At 52.9% G+C, this 25,163-nt stretch overlaps 1 protein-coding gene across 1 annotated transcript in view; it reads right to left on the bottom strand.

The window, feature by feature from the left end:
- Nucleotides 1-606: 606 nt before the first annotated feature.
- LOC144164259 (nuclear exosome regulator NRDE2-like) overlaps nt 607-25,163 on the bottom strand; it is a 99,474-nt gene continuing 74,917 nt past the window's right edge. The window contains exons 17-18 of the mRNA XM_077694775.1: nt 6,262-6,333; nt 607-958 (exon numbers count right to left, since the gene is read on the bottom strand). Coding sequence (XP_077550901.1) covers nt 746-958; nt 6,262-6,333 — 285 coding nt within the window. The 3' untranslated portion in view covers nt 607-745. The remainder of the gene's footprint in view (nt 959-6,261; nt 6,334-25,163) is intronic.

The raw sequence follows: 25,163 nt of genomic DNA, 5'->3' as shown, positions 1-25,163 counted from the left end.
GTATTTCGTCTTCATGGCTCCTTTAAGTTTGTGGGAATCGTGGAGAACCGCGACCTGCGATCCCGAGCCAGCGCGCGCTTCGGGAGAGACGCTTGTGCGCTGAAGCCGGTCCGGCGCTCCGCTGGTTCGTCGGCGTCCCCCGTGAGATGGCGCCACCGATGTGTGCGGGGATAGGCGCGCGGGCGCGGGCGGCGCGAGCGTGCGCGCACGGGAGAGTCGGGAGAGTCTCGTCGGAGACCCGGTTGGGGCGAGATCGGCGGAACGCGGCGGTGGTGGATACATGCATCTCAGGTGGGAGCTTTGTTTGTCGCGCGCCGTGAGTGCCTGCCTCCCGTTCGCGGTCACGACCCGGACGGCGTGATTCGTGAACGCCGTCGAGCCCTGTGCTCGCATGCTTTGGGATTCCCCAAATAAACGGCTGTGCTTCGGCACTACTGTCTACTGTGTTCTCGTATCGGCGAACCTCGCTGGGCTGCCATAGCCATGGGAGCCCGCGTGGTTGACACGCCGGGAGCTAGCGTGGGAGCCTTACGCCAGGACTGGCTGGGCCTCCGAGGAACCTCACGTATATCCCACAAGTTTCAAAAAACGTTCATTCAAGTCAACTCAAGAAACTGCTCCGTTATTTTATTACAGAGTGAACAGGTATTCACACGTGCATGCCCAACTTCCAGGGCACACACAGAAGCACGAAACCGAGTTCGATATCTACAGCACTCCGTCCCTTGGAGCGAAGTGGTGGGGGCTAACTCGGAATCTTCTCTGGCTCTGTCTCAGTCTCAGCCTGGGCCACACAGTCTGAGCTGCCCTCCTTCTCCCCCACTGCACAGGACGCGTGTTCTCGTAGCAGCTGCAGCTCCTCAAGGGGAGCCCTGAGGCGGATGCCCTTTTCCACCATCATGTCCACCACTTCCTGCAGGCACTCCGGGAAGTGGCGCACACCGTCCACGTACAGCACCTGCACATGGCATGTGATGAGAACGCGAAGGGTCGAGCAGTACCATTCAATACAATAAGAGAACAACACAATAAAGCACAATACAAAATAGTGCAATACAGTAAAGTAACAAATCAGGACATATTTTGTTTTCAGGGCCACAATAAATACGTTGCGCATTGTCTTCCTGGAAGAAAACTGACTTTCATAAACAAAGCTCTGAACAGTTTGCCACCACCAACTATGATTAAGCGCCTTTCCTACAGCTTCATACTCCAGCTTTTCAACCTACCTCGTATGATTTCCCATGACTGACACCCCAATATTATGTCCAGCATCCTTACTTGTTATGACTGCGCCTTTCATAGTACAACTCTTTTCCCTACTGCGCAAATTTTCAAGGGTGTATAAAACAAGCGAGGCTAGCAGTGTACAAAAAGCTCTACTTGGCCGATTTTATTTGTGAGAGAGTGAGCTTTACCCGCCCCGAAGTAGCGAGCTTGGGCTCTCTCTGCCGCGATAGTCGGCCAGATTTTGGTTCCTGGCGGCTTCTTTGGCCACCTGGACAAGGCATAGCTGCATCAGGGGGCTGGAGCTGCAGAGCAGGGCTTCTTATACGCCTGTCACACGGGCACTTTCAATCGCGATTGAGTTGATCTGGATTGAGCTCAATCCGGATCGGGCGCTGCTACATGGCAGTTTCAATCGCTCGCGATCGAGCTCGATCCTGCTCGAACTCAATCCTGGTTTCTCAAGTGCGATCGAATGAAAGTGGCAATACTCTTGTCCTCGCTCAGTAATGGCCCAGAAGGTGACAACTTCAACTAATGCCCCAAATTGTGTCAAATAACTTGAGCCAAATGAGCGTGCGGTAACATTTACATAGTTACGTATACCTACGACTGCGCGAAGTTACCAGGCGCCGGCTGCAAGTACATTGGTAGGGCCATCTGGTGTACACGAGTGCAACCAGTGCAACTTCTCGATTGCGATTGAAACGTGCTGTGTAGCAGCACCAGTGCGTCAATAGTGTTCGAAAACTCGATCGCGATTCACTTCAATTGCGATTGAAAGTGCCCGTGTGACAGGGGCATTAGTGTTCTAGATGTTTAATGTCTATAGGGGGTTGGGGGTCTTGTTCGGTGGTTTTTTTCTGGCATTTCCGCATAATGTGCATGAGGTCCGCGCAATGGCTGCAGTGTTTGCATTTATCTGACAAGACTTCTGGACGCAAGTGACTATAGGCCATCGTGTTTGGGTAGGTACTGGTTTGGAGTTGTCTCCATGCCTGGGCCTGTGCAGCATTGAGTGTGCGGTGGGGAGTGGAAATTCGCACCCGCAAGGTTTGCAGTAGTCTGTAATCTGTTTGTACGATTTGGGGGTGTCGAACTTTTGTGAGCGCTCTGCTCCCACGGCAGGCGGGTTTACTGCTGCTCAGGTGACGATCTCGCAAGCAGCTCTGTGGGCCTGTTCGTTACTTGAGATGTAAACAGCTAATGAATAGGCAATGTGTCTCAACCTGTCATCGGCAGTGGCCTGTGGCCCAAACGTCGCACACACCACTCTGAACCAGTTCGTGGCTCGGCTGTCGTTTCACTGCATTGTGGAGCCCCATGTCTTCCCTAGTTTATGGCAAAAAAAGTGAACTCCAGCGCTTGGACATCAATGTCGGCATCTGTGAATAGTCAGTCAATTTTATGGCGTACAACCAACCTGAGGCAGAAGTTTTATAGCCACTGTGATTCACAGTACTGTAATTGTGATCACTGCTAAAGAAATTCAATTAGGGCAATGACCAAGTGACACTGGAATTTCCCAGAAATAAACTCCATTCAAAGCAATGTACTCTGAGGCCGTAATAATCAGAATCAACCAACAAATAGACACGCTTTCACAGATAATCTCCCGTAACCCGCTTGGTTGAAACAGAAGGGAACGCCAATTCTACGATATTCTTGTGACCGCGGATTTCCTTCGCTACCGTGTGAAAGGGTCCTGAAGGCAGCACAGCGTACAATCAGAACAGCACAGCTCTCATTTTTCTCCCTGTAATTCACACGCAAAGCTGTAGTCCAGTAATCATCCTGCTCTGGTGCTCAGCAGTCAAGCAGAAGTCAGGGCTGTAATGTGCAAAACACACAGTGCACTTACAGTCTAGCCACACACCTCTAGCAGCTAGACAGCGGCTGTGGCTGTGGCTAAGTACATGGCTTCACCATCTGGCTTCAACCACTTTGGCTTCACTGCCCCCTTGCTGTCTGCTTCACAACTGCTTTAGCGGGTGACCCTGTTTATGCTGTGTGCTTCGACGAGACCTCGGAGTAGCCGTCGAAGGTTTTTCTTCACCTTGTCAACAGCACACTACACCACACACACTCGTGCAGTGACGAATGACCCATGAGCTGTAACCAACTCCTAAAGAAATCGTAGAGCAGAATACAGGAAGCCAGCCCTGCCAATCCTGCTGCAGCAAACGCACCACACTCCCAATCTCCACTTCCCTGCTCTCCATGTCTGGTAGCAGGCATGAAAACAGAATTGCGAATGCACAGAAGCAGAGGACACAAGCGGGGCCCGCAGAACCAGCCCTGACTATCGTACCCTTAATCGTCCGAACGCAAAACCTGCGGAAAGAACCTTCATTCTGCCGAGATGGGAGAAACAATTTTCGAACGCGGTTCTCGGCCGAGCACAAAAATGTGGACACACGGAACTATCAAATGCCGCCTGTCCATCTGAATGGGTGTCTAGCAAATTGCCTGATTCAATTTCCCTGACTTTTCCATGTTTTCCATGACCATTTTAGTCAAAATTCCCTGACCTATACAACAGGCGCCATTCTATGGAAATGGTCCGTGAAGCATATAAAAAGCGTACAGAAAACACATTCTATAGTAGGGAAAAACACCTTTGTTGCAAGTGCCCCGATTCTCAAATTGCATTTTGATTAACTTCAGTTCGTTCAGCTTGAGGTTTGCTTGCCTTCAGTTACGGCTTCAGGGAGTCTTGCGGGATAGAAGCTTCAAGTCGCGCTTCAGCGAGTACCTTTTGGTTTTTTTTCTTGATTGTCCTGGCTCGACATGCAACGTGAACCGCATGGTGCGTTTTTACACGCGATTTGGGCGCGTCGGCGTTGCGCGTGCGATTTTTTGACGCCCGCGTCGACGATTCGCGCGCGCGGCAGCTTCTGCCTCGCTAAGAAAATGACGCGCGTGGCGAGGGTAGTGGGAGGAGCCTGACGACTTGCGCCAATGGGGAGCCGCGCGCCTCATGGCGGCAGACAGCCGGCTGGCTCCGCCAGATATGCTTTGGCTTACCACCCCGGGCAGGTATTGCATGGGCGCTTTCACGAGCGGCGCGGATGATGTTTTATAGTAACGTTTCGCCCACGTTAAAAGCTCCTTTACCGCACAAGCAACTTCGTGCGTTCCTTGTGCGGCATTTTAGAGAGCGCTTAGAAGCGGTCGCTCGAGCTCCGCGGACGAAGCCGCCGCCTTGTTGCCGCCGCCGGCAGCACCGCGCGCAGCGCGCGGGTGGTTCCGCGGCAGCGTCAGCGCGCCTGTGACGTGCGCGGCGCGTTTTCGCGAGCAGAAAACGCCGCATGCGGTTCATGCTAAACCATGTCGTGTTCCTTTTTGATTATGTAATTCTGGCTCCTGATGTCATAAAAAAGAAGTTCCTTCAAGATTAGCTCCCGAAAAGCGCTGCCTTTTAAAATTCGCTGAAAAAAAAAAGCGCGTTGTGCGTGTGATTTGGGCACCACACACATCGTCCCTAGGGTGGCTAGGGACGATGTGTCGTCCCTAGCCCCTATCGTCCCTCTGCGCAAGTGCACCCAGCAACCTAAAACCAGCTGTGAGCTGCGTGAACCGCACGCCGAGTTTCTGCACGCGATTCGTGCGCGGTATTTTCACTGCCTCGTCGACGATTTCGTGCATGCGGTGGCTCCTTTCCTGCACAAGTGCGTTTGTGCCTTGAGTAGCATTTTAAGATTGTAATAAGCGGTAAAAGCGACCGTTGGAGCTACCGCACTACTTTGCGACCGGTGCTGCCGCCATGTTGCCGGCGCCTGCCGCTCGGCACACACCGTGCCGAGAAAACGTTTCATGCGGATCACGCTTTCGTCGCCCGCGAACGTGTTGCGTTCGTGTATCCTCTTGGGGGACTCCAACACTGGTTTCCCCTATTCTAAAACAGTGTGGGCAGGCCCCGAAGTGGTTTTCCCTGACTGGTACTACTTTATTGAAAAATTCCCTGACAAATCCCTGACTTTTCCCGGTGGTTCAAAATTCCCTGACTTTTCCCGGTTTTCCCGGTTTTCCCGGTCGCTAGACACCCTGGAATTGCACTTTGCACTGGCCTGCTGATACAAATATGTGCGCTTCAAACGATCTGCTGGTCTAGTGTAACGAAACTAATTGAAAAGCGATGTTTGTTCTTTTCAATGCCTTCTCACTTTTGCATGAGGCTCTCACAATACTAGATCCAACTGGTGCCTTTTAAAGAACATGGGGACCATGTGGGCCCCCCTGCCAACTGCGAAGCGCAATTAGGCCTAACTGTCTGGTGCTGCCGACACAGGGATGCTGCCTTGGCAACAAAGTGTGCACGCCCCAGCGCACACACAGCACGCGCTTTTTTATGGGCGATCACGGCACACGCAACTTCAGCCCTGCTAGCGACCGGCCTCCACACCGGCACCTTTCTCCACTTCTGGACAGCCTTCTCTCCCAACCGAGGTGATGTCGGAACGCGGGATTGCTCTGCTTGGGGCTCTCCTAAGGGACACTGGAACCACGCGCGTCAGACGAAGGAGTCTGTGCTCCTTGACCTCAAGACGAGGTAAGTCTCCCTGCAGGAGATGGACCGAGTCGACGGCCACGGACGGCTTGATGGGCTCGCAGAGACTCCGTCTCCTCGCAAGCTCGGGACAGCCGGTCCAGCGCGCGTTCCATGTTACGACAGAGCAGTAAAGCGTGATTTGTCAAAACCGCCTGGCTCCCAGTGCATCCTTGGCACCTCCCAGTGAGTTGAACAAACCCTCAGCAGCATCCCTCCGATGCCGCGGTGGGGATTGTGGGTTTGGTTCTGGTGTACTAGCCTGCTAAAAGGTAATACGGTCCATTTCGAGCCGCGACCCCCACAAGAAATACTTTCCGAATGTCCTCAGAATCTTTTTCTTTTGGAACTGTAACATCGTGTTTGCTCACAATTGAGGAATAATTACAACAATCTCATGTTTTCTTTTTACACCAGGGATACGTAAAGGATTCTCCTGAGCACGGCTAGGGAAATGTCCAAGGAAAACAAAACACTTGGCTGACCTTTGCCCAGGGGCAGCTCTGAAGGGCCCTGTAGAAGACTGCCTTGGCAGAATCCCTGGTGCCAAACCGAACCTGGAAGGAAACGAAAAACAGATATTTGCACGGACAGCTTACGCTCTTCATTTGTTGCACCATCAAAGCGTTTGACACAAACACCCTTCAAACTATGCATGCTTGCCAAACAATACTCCTCATTCCCAGAAATAGGAGCTCTCAGGAACACTGTGTTACTTTTTTAAACACACTCTCAAGCTTTTCGCATCAAGAAAAAGTGACTACGCAGATATTAAAACCAGCGCACATTCCCATTGCAACAAAGTAGACACAGTGAGACTGCAACAAAAGTGCTTCTCGGTCAATCCGCCTTTTTCAAGATGCCACTGCGCATGCACGAAGCCCTATTGGTGAACGCGAGAAACTGTTTGGAGGGCCACTGCACCATCCATCTGCAGCGTCCGCCGATACTCGGCTGAGACCCATGCATCGTCGGCAACGTGAACTGCAAATATCTAGCCACTTTTGTGTCGTTTAAATGCAATGTCGCTTTCGTGTGCTGCGTACAAGTGCACCTCTCGGGCCAAGGGTGACAAAAACGAGCGTTTTTTGCACTTCCCGTCAGCTACGCGCGCCAGGCAACGCCGAGAAGCCTGGATTAGGGCTGTGAGACGCCAGTCTGACAATGGGAAGCGGAGGTAACCGCAGTCAAGTTTAACTGTGTTTTACAAAACTTTAACCGCAGTTATCACAAACTGCGGTTTTGTCTGTTACACACGAAATTCCGATTGTGGTGACCGCGGTGACTTGGTTGTGGGCGTAACAAAAATAAATGACCACACCTTTAACTTAACGAGAAAAAACAAAGGAGAAGCAGTGTAGACAAAACTAAATATCATTAAAGCCGTCATTTCAGACCCACACGCGACGCACTCGCGCGTGGCGAGGAGAGGGGCTTCCCCAACTGCTCGCAACCGGCTTGGTTTGCTCAGGTCTGCTCGGTGTTGGGAACTTTAGGATTAGCATCGCGGTGGATATTTGACCGCCGCTATCTCTACAACTGTGAATTGCAATCTATAGCACAATTTTTCACCGCACTAACATCCACTTTCTCGCATGTGGAAGTTCTTTTCCGCGATCAGATTGATTTCGAAGAGCGGCGATAAGCTGTTGCTGCCGTGGTCTGGGCCGGTTCAAGCCGCTTGCAGTTCCGCGCGGGTAGGCACGCCGGCGTGTTAGCAAGCACGGCCAACGTGCACGCCGATCGTTTCCGAGTGCTGAAAACGCTTCATGATTGCCTGGTTTATCCATTTTTTTGGCGGACGACGCGCGGAATTTACAAATTTAGCACGGCTTTTGTCGTAGTTGATCAGGTGGATCGGGAAACGAGCCGCTGCCGACGGGCAGTCGGCTGCTTGCGAAAGCAACACAAAGAACGCCGGCGCCTCTTGGGGGCAGCGTTGGGGCGGCCGCTATTTGAGAACCTTCGTCTCCTCCGAACGCCAGGTGATTTTTTTTTTTTTAGCCTTCGCAGATGCGCCGCCACTTGCGTCCGAATTGACTTCCGCGATTTTGAGCACTGCGGCTGCGGGAACTGTGGTTAGGACGGCTGAACTGGGGTGGCCAAGCTCAGTTTGCGTTAACCATGGTTAGCAAGGTAACCACAGTTTCGCCTGCCGTGTAACGCAGCAAACTGCGGTTTTGTCTAACCGCGGTTCGCTTAACCGTGGTTAACTGCGCTCGTGTAACTATGGTCGACCAGGCCAAGTCCGTCCTGTCGTTGGTAACGGCAAGAAAGCCTCCCAGGATGAATTCCTCCCCTGGCGATTGCATGCTGATGCAGTAGCAGTCGTCAGGGGAAGAATAAGGTTAAAAAAAAAAGCGCCAAGGTGAGTCGGAAAGCTACCCTCTCTTCGAGCGTCGAGAAATAACGCGCTCACGCCGAAGGCAACAACCACGACGCACCGCGCTAACCTTGACCTCCGATCTGCTTTCCGTCGCTACCTCAAGAGGGCGCCACACCGCAGTGAAAAAGGCGGACTGTATGGAATGGAATATCTCAGCTAGCCAGAAACGCAGTGGAATGATGACTTCTGGCAAAGCCCAAATTGAACCCATATTTGCAGTTCCTGCTCCATATGAGTGCTGTCCCCCTTTTGTGCAAGAAACAGTGCGAGTACCCCAGCCGTAAACAAGCATTTCCAATGATCCAATAGAAATAAAAACATCTTAGCTAAGTGAGCTGGAAATTTTTTTACACATCGGCATTATTGTAATGAAAATTGGCAGACATATGCCTTGCAGCAGTGTGATGGTGGCCGAGAGCTCGTCGAACCTTTAGACAAAGCAACAACTTGGCACTGATGATAAAAATGTCAGCATTGCCAGAGTTTTGCGACAAGCCTGGGTTGACGTCTCAAAAAGCTTGACAGAAAAGCTTGGCTTTTGGCTGCCTATTTGGGAGCACCGAATAATTTGAAAATATCGAATACGTGCATTCGAATCGAAGCGAATAACGAACACACAGCAATTCGATCAAATATTCGACCACCCCAAATATTCACCCATTCCTACTGAAATGGGATTGGTTAAGCTCGACTAACTATTTTTTTTAAACAAAAAGAAGGGAAGGTAAAATACATGTCTGCAGGAGTGAACACCAACTCTCAAATGCTAATAAATAGCAGGTCCTCTCAGCACAACTCGCGGTAGGTTCTTCCAATTTCAATTTCAGTAAAGCATTTTGTACCGTTACACAAGTGCAGTTAAAAGACCTATGCTGGTGATTGCAAGAGAAAGTGACATTTCTTCCAGTCGGAGTCTATTCAGATGCATGAAACAGCGACAGAAGTCTTAGATTAGTGATGCAATCATTTACGCGACTTACCCAGCCTTCAACCGCCATTCTGGAAAAATTTGGGTATTTTCTAAAACTTCTAGGTGTGGAAGCTCCTCACTTCCATGAATAACTTTGCACACCCTCACTCACAATGTGTGACACGCTTTCTTGTATCCCGTAAAACTGAAAGTTAAATGGGACAGAGAAATTTCAGCTTTGATTTTTTACTCCTAAGCAAGCCAAGCAGTTTACTGCCAATGAAAAGCCAGAAGAGCTTTCAAAGCTGTGATCTTAAAGGCCAACTGCACTCAAAATTTCGACCTCTTGAAAACCCTATTTTCCTATAGTCTACTTAAAAAGAAACCAACATGCCAAACACAACAGCTGAAATATGCGCGTGGACGCCGCACACGGCCAGCAAAAATCGGCGATTTTGAAACCGAAACCGAGGAGAGCGCGGCCATTGCAGTGACGTTACAGCCGTCCAGCGAGCGGCCGGACGGTCAACAGCTCAGGCGAATGTCTGCGCGCAAGCTCCACGAGCGCACGGAGCAGGGAATGGGTGAAGCGGCGCAGCACAGCTCGACCGGTTCTCCAGCTTCGTGGCTGGCCAGAGGAAGAATCCCCTGTCGGCTGGAACGTCACAGGCGCGTCGTGGCTGATTACCCGATCCGCCGGCAGGTGCAGCGTGCTCTGCGGCGGAGCTTTTTTAAACGCTTCTAACTTATTAACGAGGCGTTTCACGGGGCTACCACTTCTTTCCCAGCTGATTTGGGGTACTTAGTACGCATTAAAAATAAATTTGGTCGAGGTGAAATTTGAGTGCAGTTGGCCTTTAAAGTTACCCGCCGCGGTGGCTCAGTGGCTAAGGCGTTGCGCTGCTGAGCACGAGGTCGCGGGTTCGATTCCCGGCCGCGGCGGCCGCTTTTCTGATGGAGGCGAAAAGCAAAAACGCCCGTGTGTAAGGGATTTCGGCGCACGTTAAAGATCCCCAGGTGGTCAAAATTAATCCGGAGCCCTCCACTACGGCGCGCCTCATCGCCTGCGTTGCGTCGGCGCGTTAAACCCCACAATCAATCAAATCAGTGATCTTAAAGTTGAAACAACAAATAGAAACACTAAATTTATTTCCACCCAATGTGAAATCTGCTGAAACAGCAGAGCTATGCTTCTCTTGTGTTGGCCGCTCGCCCAGAAGTGGCAGCACCGCCGCCATGCAAATTCTGCGATTCGTTCGTTCGAATCGACAGCTAAACGACTGCAGCACGAGGCTACCTCCCCGGGTGTAGCCCGAAAGAACCCATTCCCGTTTGACCCCTTCCCGTTTGAACCCATTCCCGAAACGCCCTTCCCGCTTGACCCGTCCCGTGTGCGCCCGTTCCCGATACGACCTTCCCACTTAGGCGCTTCCGGCGCTGCGGTCGCCACGCTGAGCGGACGTGATCCGCAAGGGCTCCGCATATTTCACTGATTGTGTCGTGTTAATTACATCTGACCGCAGTGATTTTGAGCTCATCGTGTGTGTGAAGTTCCCCGGAACTGATCGACACCAATTTTGGCCCCGAGGACTGGATTCTTCGTGAAATATCAGCGATTTTGTGCCCAGCCCCCGCTAGGCCTATTCAGCCACGCCTAGGCTTCGCACGAATACGGCTCCCCAGCGGCGCGCCAGCGGTGGCTGCTAGGCCTACTGCTCCGTGTCGGCAGCTCGCGCCGTGCGGGCGCTCGCTGCGCTCGCTCGCTCCTTTCGCCATGGAATCGCCTCATCCACCGACTTCAACCATGACCTACCAACGGCAGTTAACGCTCAAATTCCGGACTGAGCCGCCGAGGCCATGGATCTCAGCATGCCGGCTCCCGGCACGGACTCGACCACGTCGCAAGCCCCGCCGCACCGAGACACGTTTCGCCTGCACGGCCGCGGCGTCGTCGCCGTAGAGGGCGAAGACCTTTCACCACTAGACACCGACGGATGGAAAATATCAGGAAAGCAAGTAAGCCAGCATCTACTAACACCACCGGCCTCTGCTCCTCCGAACCGCGGCAGTCCAACCGCCCCGACCGGAACCCTAACTTCGCCCAACGCGTCTCCGCCCGTCTTACTAAAGCAGCCCGCATGCCCAACGTGCTACCGAAGTCCGATACCAAGATTATCATCCGCCCAAGAGGAGGCCTTAACGTCGCCAGAAATGAAGCGAATATTATCATGTCCGCCGTCCTAGCAGCAGCACAAACACCAAGAGAGACGGCGCGAGACGACACCATATGTACCAACCCAGCTCAAAACATCGTGGTCAGTACCCCCAATGAGGAAAGAGCCAGGCAGTATGCTCGGATTCGATCCCTGCATGTCGGAGGCCAACAACACGAGGCGCACACGTATCGAGCGGCACCGCACGGCACCGTCAAGGGAGTAATCCGAGGCATCGCCGCGGAAGACTCCCCCCTCGAGATACAAGAAAATGTTGTCAACAGTGCAAATCCCATGGCTTTGGAGGCTCATCGCATTGGCAGTACAACAACAGTGGTGGTGCTTTTCGCGGGTACCAAGGTTCCTAACTTTGTCAAGTATGGTTCCATACTCCTACGCTGCAGTCTGTATCGCCAGCACTATGACGTTTGCCGCCGCTGCGGCCACATCGGACACCGAGCGGACGTCTGCCCACAACCGCACAAGATTGTGTGTTTCGCCTGCGGGACCCCAAACCCCGGGCAAGGCCACGAAAAGCAGTGCACACCCCATTGCAAGTTGTGCGGCGGCAGCCACCTCACGGGGACAGCCGACTGCACGAACAGGTACAAAGTCCCCATTGTCGTGACGCGACGGCGCTGGGAACACCAGCTTGCAGCGCAGGAGCAACGCCACCAACAATATGCGGCCAACTCAGAAGAATTCCCGCAGCTGCCGCAGCTGGAACAGCAGCAGACGCCGCCGGTCGGAGGAGAGCGCACGGCACCCGGGACACGCAGGAGCCGATCGCGCATGCGCCGGACAGCCAGAGAGCGTTCAGCGAGTACCAGCGGCAAAGGTGGAGAAGCGCGGCGCTCCGCATCGAGACAGCGGGCCGGAGGGATCACCGGCGCCACTGGAGGGACCGTCAGCTGGGCAGACGTGGTGCGTCCGAGCAGCCTATCCCGACGCCCTCTTTCGAAGCACGAAACACCAAGACAACTGAGCAGCAACGCCGAAACGACCCAACTCCGCCACGAGAATGCACAGCTTCGCCGACACATCGCAGAACAAGACGCCAAGATCGCCGCCCAAAACGCCACAATCAATGCGATCAATGCCAAACTTGAACAGCTGCTAGCCCTGCACCAGCCCGGTGAAAGCCCTGCACAAACTACCATCGACAGTAAGCACGCCCCCCGAAATGGACACTGACACTATGGAGCTCGCAGAGGCCCGCCCAATGGTGGACAGAGGCTCGGGAGTGGGCAGCGGCGTGGAACCTGGCCCAAAGCGCCGGGCGCTGGAGAACTCGAAAGAGCGACGTATACTCACCCGCCTCGACCATCAGCGGGACCGACAGGACCGGGTCGAGACAGAAATCAAGTCTATATACAAACGCCTAGGGACCCTAGAAAGTAACGGACAACTCGTGAGCACTATGCAAAACATCCAAACCATGATGCTTCAAATCCAAGCACACCTACAGCTGGCACCCGCCACGTCGTCCTCATCACCACCCCAATACCCAACGGCCCAACCATGACACCGCCCTCGAACCGACATCGTCCTCTTAGAATCTGGCAATGGAACGCAAACGGACTCCACTTCAAAAGAAATACGCTACAACAACACATCCGGCAACTTGATCCCGAGTCCACACTGGACGTCCTCTTACTTCAGGAAACACACAGCGAGCAAATCCTGACGATGCCTGGGTACCATGCCTACGCCATTCCCCCCAGCGCCCGAGGTGAAGGTGTGGGAACAGCTCAAGGCGTAAGCATCCTAGTCAAGAAAGGCATCACATGCATCGAGCACCCACCCATCGCTGCCAGCCCCATAGAATACGGCGTAGCGGAAATCGTGCTAGGCAGACGTAAGAGCAAAGAAAGTATCTTCGTAGTCACTGCATATAGCAATCCGAGACACTACAGACAGAGATTCCGCCACTTCTTTCGAAGACTGATCCAACTAGCTGGAAGCAACACAGTGCTCGTCGGAGGTGACTTCAACGCCCCACATCAAGCATGGGACTACCCCCGAACGACAGCTAAAGGCCGGTCACTACATGACGAGGCAGCCAACACCGGCTTCTTGCTCCTCAATGACACGACGTTCCACACCCGCATCGGCACCTCGGTGCAACGGGACACCAATCCCGACCTCACCTTCCACCGCCCGGCCCCGCACTGCGCCGCAGCCCAATGGAGCCATACGGGCCACTCCCTCGGGAGTGACCACTACATCCTCGAAGTCCTCGTCCCGACGAGTCAAGCGGTCCTGTCGGCCAAACGCCGCACGCAACATCTCACGGACTGGGACGCTTTTCGGTACGAACGCGAACAGCTTGACGCCCTCGACGGCAGAGACAACATCCAGGCCATCACGGAGTGGACACAGACACTCCAACGAGTAAAGAAGCGCACCACGCGGGCCGTCGAAGTCCCCGAACAGGTGGACAGTGTAGACAGTCACCTAGCCCACATGCTCGAAGCCCGACAGTCCCTGCAACGCAGGTGGAAGCGGTACCGAAGCAGCCGAAACCTACGCAAGAAAATTGCCCAACTCAACAGGGAAATCGAAAAATACTGCGCAACTCTCTGCCGTCAACAGTGGCACGCAGTGTGCCAACAAGCCGGGGGACAACTTCATGTCGGACGCACATGGCATCTGCTCCGATACCTGCTAGACCCAGCGAAGTCCAAGACCACCCAGCGTACCCATCTCGAGCGTACGATACATTGGGCGACGCGAGAGAACGGCTCCCAAGACACGATCCGCTACCTGCAAGAAAAATATCTCTCCACCACCCCATCTGCAAAGCTTCCACTATATGGCGGAGTCGCCAACCCTGACCTCGACCGGGACATAGAACTCTGGGAAGTGCAGAACGTGCTCCAGAACCTCAATGCCACCTCGGCGGCGGGCCCAGATGGCATCACCAACAAAGAGCTACGCAACCTCCCTGACACATCCCTAGAGAGACTCACCCGCTACTTCAACCACTGCTGGCGTACGGGCCACCTACCCCAGAGCTGGAGAGAATCCAAGACCATCCTGATACCCAAGCCAGGCAAACCGCCCCATATTGGCAACCTCAGGCCGATCTCGCTCACTTCGTGCGTTGGCAAGTGCCTCGAACACGTGCTCCTTAATCGTTAGAACCACTACCTAGAAATGAATCACAGGTATCCCCACACCATGACCGGATTCCGCCAGGGCCTCTGCACGCAGGATGCCATGCTCCTCCTCAAAGGGGCCATCTACGACAGGCGAACCAGCGATACCAAGGCCATCCTAGGACTAGATCTGCAGGGAGCGTTTCACAACGTGAAGCACGCGTCCATCTTGGAACAGATCTCGGCACTCAACATGGGAGAAAGGACCTTCACGTACGTTAAAGCCTTCCTGTCGGATCGAACGGTCACCATCCACGCGGGGGACCTAGAACTCCCGACTAAGAGGCAAGGCAGCACAGGCACACCGCAAGGCTCAGTCATATCCCCCCTCCTCTTCAACCTGGTAATGATGAGAGTCGCTGCGGCCCTCGACAGAATCTCGAGCGTTAACTACAACCTCTACGCCGATGATATCACCATATGGGCCGTCCACGGAAGCGACGGTCAGATCGAGGAAGCTCTACAACAGGCGGTGCAAGCAGTAGAATGCAGTCTCGACGGAACGGGACTTAGGTGCTCGCCGACGAAATCGGAACTGCTGGTCATAGCACCGAGCCGCACTCGATACGGAGCCCAGCCCAACATCAACCTCCACACGGCGGACGGGAGCGCCATACCACGAAAGGACATGCTGCGCGTGCTCGGCATGCACATACAAGCTAACGGCGCCAACTCGCACACGGTGCAACGGCTTTTACGCAAGGTCACTGCGGCAATGACGCTCATCCGCAAAGTCGCCACACGCCACGCTGGGATGCCGGAGGCCAGTGCACTACGGCTAGTCCAAGCGTTCGTGGTCAGCCACGTTGCATATGTCGCGGCCTACCACAACTGGACGGCGGCGGAGACCCAACGCATAGATGCGGCCCTCCGCTAGGCATACCGCGAGAGCCTAGGACTGTACAGATGCACTAGAACGGACCGCCTCCTTGAGCTGGGTGTGCACAACACACTCGCCGAGATTGCTGAAGCCCAACGCATGAACCAGCTAAATCGCCTCTCAAGCAAGCCCACCGGTCGCCACATCCTCTGTAGAAACTTTATAGGTGTCATCATTGCTGCACCGATGTGATCACCATCATCGGTGCCCATAGTCGCGTGAGCAGCTCTCGCTCGAGCTGCTTCGTCTTCATCAGTCGCCATCTTTGTAAATAGAAGCACCATCGTATCGCCGGGACGTCTCGGCCCTTGGTCCTCTTATTCCACATTTTGGTGCCGACAAACCCGGGAAGAAGGCCCAGTGCGAGTCGGATTCATCCGAACTTTGGCCTACGAGAAGGAGGACCCCTCGATGCCGACGACGGACCGTTTGATGGATATATCGACGATGGTGCTACCCATGGCCTACCGACGCGATGGGCAGACAAGACGACGAGGCATCCTCCCCTCCGAGGATTTTCTTCGGTGGGTCTAGAAAGCGATTCTGCAAAAGGTGAGGGGAGTGCCGGAGCTCATCGCGCAATGAAAAACAGACTACCTCTGATGCACGAACAGGGTGTTCCTCAACCTAAGATGCACCCGCACGAACTGAAGATGACAAGAGAAAGGACGCGGTCAATTGCTCGTGAACTACGCAGAAACGCCGAAGCCGCATTAGGGCTGACTGTAATGACGAGCGATGTTTGCGAGCGGTTGACGAGCTTTCTGCGCCAGCTTCGGAAAATTGAAGTTGAACTTAGACGGTTGAATGAGGAAATTGAACCGCTTATTGACATCGACCACTTGGATGAGGAATTCGCAACCAACGCAGACTACGATGACGATGTTACTCACGTTATGATCCGCATATACTATCGATTGAAAACCCAAAACTACGACACCACAGGGCATTGCAAGATCCTCGAGAAATTGAATTCATCTACAAGTTTCGGAGAGTTTTTGACGGCTACAGAGGAATGCTACGACCCACGTGATCTCGAAACTTCGGATGAAGAAACTGTCTTGACAGGAACATCGCTGCCATCAGATTTCGTACCGCAAGCAGAACAGGAGAATGCGACTCCCTCATTGGCTGCGCTTGATTTTCAAACTGAAGATGCCTTACTCTCGTCTGTTTTTCAAGAATTCGTCGACACTACTTCGAGCGAGACAGTTTGCTCATTAAATTCCCTACCACCAGCACAGGCTACGTGTGACGGACGTATCGAGCTGGAGACAACGAATGTACTACCTGCAGCACATCAAGGGCAAGACAAGACACGAAAAGGAAAAGCGATGCACGACACTGAGGAGCGGGATGCTGCCATTTTCGAGAAATATCCCAAGAGGAGTGCTGCCGAACTTACCAGACAACCCGGCGTAAGAAAGAAAGTTCGCGGAAAGCATGATTTAAAGAAAAAGGAAACATCTGATAGCTGCAACAGAATTGTCAGTGTACAGAGCCCCAGAAAGAAGCAGAAGTCCCAGGGAAACTTTTTTCGGATCTCGAAATGTGCATTTGAAGAACTAACATCTGAGTACAAAAGCGTTGAAGACGGCTTGCGAATTTCTACCTGGCTGCGTCGACTGCGCCGATATTCCCAGCGAGGATTCATTCAAAAGACGGCACCTGCAGCAGTTTCCCCTTATGACTGCCTACCGGATCGGATCGGAACGAACTTATGTTAGTTTATGGAAGCGGACTGACCACGGTTTGTTGTGGGCGGGGAAGATGTAGAAACTTTATAGGTGTCATCATTGCTGCACCGATGTGATCACCATCATCGGTGCCCATAGTCGCGTGAGCAGCTCTCGCTCGAGCTGCTTCGTCTTCATCAGTCGCCATCTTTGTAAATAGAAGCACCATCGTATCGCCGGGACGTCTCGGCCCTTGGTCCTCTTATTCCACATCCTCGACAAAGCAGGACTTCGCCCTCTCTACGATCCCCCACCGCAAGCCCAACCCCTACCCCCGGTCTTCATTCGCCGCCTGCACATCGCGCCCATTCCGAAGAACATGCACCCGGGCATCCACGACGCTCGCAGGAAAGCCCGGGCTAGAGCCCTCAGTAGACTGTACGCCAACGACGAGAGTGCACGATACGTAGACGTGGCCGCATACCACGCCAGACCCGGGCAGTACGCGGCAGCGGTCGTGACAGCGACCACGGGCGTCACAGTCACCGCGGCCAGCTTCCGAGCAAGTACACCGGCGCAAGCAGAAGAAATCGCCATCGCCCTCGCCGCAACCGACCCCGGCTGCGCAGTCATCCTCAGTGACTCAAAATCGGCCATACGCAACTACGGTACCAACGCTGTGGCGGCAATCGCGGTACGAATTCTCAGCAACGCTCCAGGCTCTACCACCCGACCCTTGAGACTGCAATGGTTCCCAGCACACGAGGAGCAGGCCCCCCGGGGTAGACCGCGCCCGAAACCACAACATCACTGCGGACCGGGCCGCTCGCGAACTCACCAGTCGGGCGGCCCCCCAGGAGAGGTCTCCCCCCACGCCCCTGAATCCCGGACGGAGATCCCATGAAGATGCGCCCTACTTGCTACCTACACCACTAGAAGACTATAGCACCATACTGCGGTGGTACCGAGACACCAGGAGACGGTTCCCGGCCCCACACCCCAACCTCACTCGAAGCGAGGGGACCCTCTATCGCCAAATACAGACAGACTCTGTGCTCACACCAGTACTGGGCCGCCACATAGCCCCCGCAATCTACGAGACATCCGCGTGTACCGTCTGCCGCGCCACTCGCGGCACGCTGGCCCACATACTACAGTGCACACCCCAAGACCCCGCACCCTCAAGCATCCGACAGCTACCAGTGACAGTGCGAAGAGCCATCACCTCGTCAGACTACAACACCCAGAAATTAGTCGTCCAGTCCGTCCGGGAGGCCCTGGAGAGGCAGCGGGTAGGCGGCGCGAGCCCCTTGGGGCCGAGCGCCGGACGCCTGACCTGAAGCTCCTAGGGCTGGCCCGGATGATGCCATCGGCGCCACCGGACCGTTACTAGTCAATAAAGTCTTTTCTCTCTCTCTCTTTCCTGTTTCAGCCCATTCCCAAAACGCCCTTCCCGTTACAACCCGCTCCCAAAGCGCCCTTCTCATTTGAACCCGCATCGTTCCAACCCATTTGTATTTCTGAAAATATGCGTTACCGTCTTCGAAACTGTTCTCCAAAATGTGCTTACAAGCAACGGGTCATGCACTGAAAACTTGTATGCAGGAAATTTTCCGGAATCGACCGATGTTTCCGGCCGATAAAAGTTTCTGAATGCCTTAGGCCGATACTTCCCTTTCTACTAGAAAGATACCCAATATCTTGAGTAATGCACGCATTGGATTTTTCTGCAGTTTGTGTTCGTACGTGCAGCAGAAATTTATTTATCAGCCACTCGTACGCTCAGTGTTTTGAGCGTAGCTCTGTCTTCGGGTTCGAGAGATCTAGATCAAAGATGTCCGTAGGAGAGACTTTAAAAAAGGCAAAAACATGTGCATAAATCTGAGAATTGGCTACTAATGCCTTTCCTGCGTGAGTAATGGGCAGATTTTTTATTTATTTACTGATACTTTACGGCCTGGTCGGGCTCATGCAGGAGTGAACATAAAACACATCAGTATTGGTTGCCGTAGTTTAAAAACGCCCAACACAAATAAGTAAAAGACATAAATATGTAATAGACGCAAAGAGGTCCGAACGCAAAAGGGTCCGAACAACGATATGCATTCGTAATGTATTCCAATTTTAAAACACCACGATTCAACCAGAACACACATTTCCAATACGTGGGGAAAATTTTTCTAACGATACCGAGTTCCTGTTCGTTCAGTTAACTTATTCCAGTAAGAAATTGCACGAGGAAACAAAGAGAACTTTCGAATAGTAATTCAGCTGATTGGCTGCCTATATTCTTACTATGATGTCTTCTCGCTAAATGTCTGAAAGGCCCTTGGAGGTAGTATTCCCGCGACAATTTTAAGTTTCTGTACTAAAAAAAAAATTAGGCTAGAGACGACCCTGCGCTGCTTCAGTTTCTGAAGGTTTGCTCTATTATGCAAATTGAGTGTACTAGAGTGACGGGAATAAACAGAATCAATAAAACGCAAAGCTAAGTTTAAATTTTCGCCGCTTCTCATGACTGCGATTTTTTGTTAGCCAGATGTGACATATGTATCCAGATACACAGGGTTACTTTATTTTTATACATCTTTTTATCTTTTATAGTTTTCATCTGTGTCTTTTCGACATTGATGTACACTTGCGCTATTATAACGATTAAATGTGTTAGTCCGCCAAATACGATTTCTGTCATAGTGAGGGTGTTTTGCGATTTTTTATTTGTGCTTCCGCGGCGCTTTTCTGGGCTTTTTGATTTTATCATTTTTGGTAACGGAGTATCGGATAGTTTTGATTTATTTAGTTCACTTTTAACATTTGTTGTCTTTTCTGGAGGGGGGGGTTCAAATATTTGTTTTTATTAGTTATTTACTCGTCCTTTGAGGAATATCTTGAAGCTTGAGTTAAAGTTATTTCTAGAGTGTGGATAAAATATATGTTTGTGTATAAACCTTTGGTTGATCGTGTGTGTTAGTAGTTCCTCTTCAGACTCTTTCGGGACACGGCCATGATGGCGTCGTTTTAATGTAATAAAACTTAAGGGCCTGGTGTTTTGGGGGTGTATCTAAAGAAGCTAGAGACGAGAGTCACTCGACCGAACAAGTGCAAACGAGGGCAGATGCAGGGCGACCCTCGCGACCTAAATACATTTAGTTAAGTGCATTTAGGTATTTTGCTGTTTTCGTTTTAATAAGCAACGTGTTTGTTAATTTGTTGTTAATTTGTTAATTGGTGTGTTATTTTAAAAGATTTGTTTGTTAATTTGTTAATTGTTAATTTGTTTGTTAGGCTTTGTTAATTTAAAAGATTAAAATATTTGTTAATTGGTATGACTTGAATTGTAACCAAATGAAAAACAATGTGAAAATGTTTTTATAACGTTTCATAAACTGGGTACGTTATTCCGGGAACGGACCAAAAAGGAAAATACGAAACGGGAAGGTTCTTTCGCCCCGGGTTGAAATGGGAAGGAACAAACGGGAAGGTTGAAATGGTAATGGGTTCAAACGGGAACGGGCCAAGTGGGAAAGGGCGAAACGGGAAGGTCGTTTTGCGCCGGGTTGAAACGGAACGGAACAAGCGGGAAGGGCGAAATGGGAATGAGTTCAAACGGGAACCTCCCACCTCCCCTCTTCCTAAGAACCTGCCCCTGCGAGACCACTGTGCCCTCTATCAGTGGAACTGAGAAGCTGCTCCTACCTCTGCGTGACGCACGACCTACAGCAGACGGACAAAAGAGCTCAAAATACCACAGCTCCGCTGTTAGAACAGCTGTGCAGCTTTGATTGTCCCCCTTAGTAAGGGTGACACCACATCCCTGAGACCACTGTGCCCTCTATCAGTGGACCTGGGAAGCTGCCCCTACCTCCACGTGACGCACGACCTACAGCAGACGGACAAAAGGGCTCAACAAACCCCAGCTCTACTGTTAGAACAGTTGTGTAGCTTTGACTGTCCCCTTCAGTAAGGGTGACACCACATTCCTGCGAGAACACTGCGCCCTCTATCAGTGGACCTGCGAAGCTGCTCCTACCCCCGCGTGATGCAAGACCTACAGCAGACGGACAAATGGGCTCAACATACCCCAGCTCTCCTGTTAGAACAGTTGTGTAGCTTTGACTGTCCCCTTCAGTAAGGCTGACACCACATTCCTGCGAGAACACTGCGCCCTCTATCAGTGGACCTGGGAAGCTGCTCCTACCCCCGCGTGACGCAAGACCTACAGCAGACGAACGAAAGGGCTCAACATACCCCAGCTCTGCTGTTAGAACAGTTGTGTAGCTTTGACTGTCCCCTTCAGTAAGGCTGACACCACATTCCTGCGAGAACACTGCGCCCTCTATCAGTGGACCTGCGAAGCTGCTCCTACCCCCGCGTGACGCAAGACCTACAGCAGACGGACGAAAGGGCTCAACATACCCCAGCTCTGCTGTTAGAACAGTTGTGTAGCTTTGACTGTCCCCTTCAGTAAGGCTGACACCACATTCCTGCGAGAACACTGCGCCCTCTATCAGTGGACCTGCGAAGCTGCTCCTACCCCCGCGTGATGCAAGACCTACAGCAGACGGACGAAAGGGCTCAACATACCCCAGCTCTGCTGTTAGAACAGTTGTGTAGCTTTGACTGTCCCCTTCAGTAAGGCTGACACCACATTCCTGCGAGAACACTGCGCCCTCTATCAGTGGACCTGGGAAGCTGCTCCTACCCCCGCGTGATGCAAGACCTACAGCAGACGGACGAAAGGGCTCAACATACCCCAGCTCTGCTGTTAGAACAGTTGTGTAGCTTTGACTGTCCCCTTCAGTAAGGCTGACACCACATTCCTGCGAGAACACTGCGCCCTCTATCAGTGGACCTGCGAAGCTGCTCCTACCCCCGCGTGACGCAAGACCTACAGCAGACGGACAAATGGGCTCAACATACCCCAGCTCTGCTGTTAGAACAGTTGTGTAGCTTTGACTGTCCCCTTCAGTAAGGCTGACACCACATTCCTGCGAGAACACTGCGCCCTCTATCAGTGGACCTGCGAAGCTGCTCCTACCCCCGCGTGATGCAAGACCTACAGCAGACGGACAAATGGGCTCAACATACCCCAGCTCTGCTGTTAGAACAGTTGTGTAGCTTTGACTGTCCCCTTCAGTAAGGCTGACACCACATTCCTGCGAGAACACTGCGCCCTCTATCAGTGGACCTGGGAAGCTGCTCCTACCCCCGCGTGACGCAAGACCTACAGCAGACGGACAAATGGGCTCAACATACCCCAGCTCTGCTGTTAGAACAGTTGTGTAGCTTTGACTGTCCCCTTCAGTAAGGCTGACACCACATTCCTGCGAGAACACTGCGCCCTCTATCAGTGGACCTGCGAAGCTGCTCCTACCCCCGCGTGACGCAAGACCTACAGCAGACGGACAAATGGGCTCAACATACCCCAGCTCTGCTGTTAGAACAGTTGTGTAGCTTTGACTGTCCCCTTCAGTAAGGCTGACACCACATTCCTGCGAGAACACTGCGCCCTCTATCAGTGGACCTGCGAAGCTGCTCCTACCCCCGCGTGACGCAAGACCTACAGCAGACGGACAAATGGGCTCAACATACCCCAGCTCTTCTGTTAGAACAGTTGTGTAGCTTTGACTGTCCCCTTCAGTAAGGCTGACACCACATTCCTGCGAGAACACTGCGCCCTCTATCAGTGGACCTGCGAAGCTGCTCCTACCCCCGCGTGACGCAAGACCTACAGCAGACGGACAAATGGGCTCAACATACCCCAGCTCTGCTGTTAGAACAGTTGTGTAGCTTTGACTGTCCCCTTCAGTAAGGCTGACACCACATTCCTGCGAGAACACTGCGCCCTCTATCAGTGGACCTGGGAAGCTGCTCCTACCCCCGCGTGACGCAAGACCTACAGCAGACGGACAAATGGGCTCAACATACCCCAGCTCTGCTGTTAGAACAGTTGTGTAGCTTTGACTGTCCCCTTCAGTAAGGCTGACGCCACATTCCTGCGAGAACACTGCGCCCTCTATCAGTGGACCTGCGAAGCTGCTCCTACCCCCGCGTGACGCAAGACCTACAGCAGACGGACAAATGGGCTCAACATACCCCAGCTCTGCTGTTAGAACAGTTGTGTAGCTTAGACTGTCCCCTTCAGTAAGGCTGACACCACATTCCTGCGAGAACACTGCGCCCTCTATCAGTGGACCTGCGAAGCTGCTCCTACCCCCGCGTGACGCAAGACCTACAGCAGACGGACAAATGGGCTCAACATACCCCAGCTCTGCTGTTAGAACAGTTGTGTAGCTTTGACTGTCCCCTTCAGTAAGGCTGACACCACATTCCTGCGAGAACACTGCGCCCTCTATCAGTGGACCTGCGAAGCTGCTCCTACCCCCGCGTGACGCAAGACCTACAGCAGACGGACAAATGGGCTCAACATACCCCAGCTCTGCTGTTAGAACAGTTGTGTAGCTTTGACTGTCCCCTTCAGTAAGGCTGACACCACATTCCTGCGAGAACACTGCGCCCGCTATCAGTGGACCTGCGAAGCTGCTCCTACCCCCGCGTGACGCAAGACCTACAGCAGACGGACAAATGGGCTCAACATACCCCAGCTCTGCTGTTAGAACAGTTGTGTAGCTTTGACTGTCCCCTTCAGTAAGGCTGACACCACATTCCTGCGAGAACACTGCGCCCTCTATCAGTGGACCTGGGAAGCTGCTCCTACCCCCGCGTGACGCAAGACCTACAGCAGACGGACGAAAGGGCTCAACATACCCCAGCTCTGCTGTTAGAACAGTTGTGTAGCTTTGACTGTCCCCTTCAGTAAGGCTGACACCACATTCCTGCGAGAACACTGCGCCCTCTATCAGTGGACCTGGGAAGCTGCTCCTACCCCCGCGTGACGCAAGACCTACAGCAGACGGACAAATGGGCTCAACATACCCCAGCTCTGCTGTTAGAACAGTTGTGTAGCTTTGACTGTCCCCTTCAGTAAGGCTGACACCACATTCCTGCGAGAACACTGCGCCCTCTATCAGTGGACCTGCGAAGCTGCTCCTACCCCCGCGTGACGCAAGACCTACAGCAGACGGACAAATGGGCTCAACATACCCCAGCTCTGCTGTTAGAACAGTTGTGTAGCTTTGACTGTCCCCTTCAGTAAGGCTGACACCACATTCCTGCGAGAACACTGCGCCCTCTATCAGTGGACCTGCGAAGCTGCTCCTACCCCCGCGTGACGCAAGACCTACAGCAGACGGACAAATGGGCTCAACATACCCCAGCTCTGCTGTTAGAACATTTGTGTAGCTTTGACTGTCCCCTTCAGTAAGGCTGACACCACATTCCTGCGAGAACACTGCGCCCTCTATCAGTGGACCTGGGAAGCTGCTCCTACCCCCGCGTGATGCAAGACCTACAGCAGACGGACAAATGGGCTCAACATACCCCAGCTCTGCTGTTAGAACAGTTGTGTAGCTTTGACTGTCCCCTTCAGTAAGGCTGACACCACATTCCTGCGAGAACACTGCGCCCTCTATCAGTGGACCTGCGAAGCTGCTCCTACCCCCGCGTGACGCAAGACCTACAGCAGACGGACAAATGCACTCAACATACCCCAGCTCTGCTGTTAGAACAGTTGTGTAGCTTTGACTGTCCCCTTCAGTAAGGCTGACACCACATTCCTGCGAGAACACTGCGCCCTCTATCAGTGGACCTGGGAAGCTGCTCCTACCCCCGCGTGACGCAAGACCTACAGCAGACGGACAAATGGGCTCAACATACCCCAGCTCTGCTGTTAGAACAGTTGTGTAGCTTTGACTGTCCCCTTCAGTAAGGCTGACACCACATTCCTGCGAGAACACTGCGCCCTCTATCAGTGGACCTGCGAAGCTGCTCCTACCCCCGCGTGACGCAAGACCTACAGCAGACGGACAAATGGGCTCAACATACCCCAGCTCTGCTGTTAGAACAGTTGTGTAGCTTTGACTGTCCCCTTCAGTAAGGCTGACACCACATTCCTGCGAGAACACTGCGCCCTCTATCAGTGGACCTGCGAAGCTGCTCCTACCCCCGCGTGACGCAAGACCTACAGCAGACGGACAAATGGGCTCAACATACCCCAGCTCTTCTGTTAGAACAGTTGTGTAGCTTTGACTGTCCCCTTCAG

The sequence above is a fragment of the Haemaphysalis longicornis genome, unplaced genomic scaffold, assembly GCF_048455015.1.
Source record: "Haemaphysalis longicornis isolate Haplotype H1 unplaced genomic scaffold, Haemaphysalis longicornis Haplotype H1 scaffold_13, whole genome shotgun sequence".
In the NCBI taxonomy this organism is placed as follows: Eukaryota; Metazoa; Arthropoda; class Arachnida; order Ixodida; family Ixodidae; genus Haemaphysalis; species Haemaphysalis longicornis.
The sequence above is the reverse complement of the archived record's forward strand: the minus strand, read 5'-3'. Positions and strand labels throughout refer to the sequence as shown.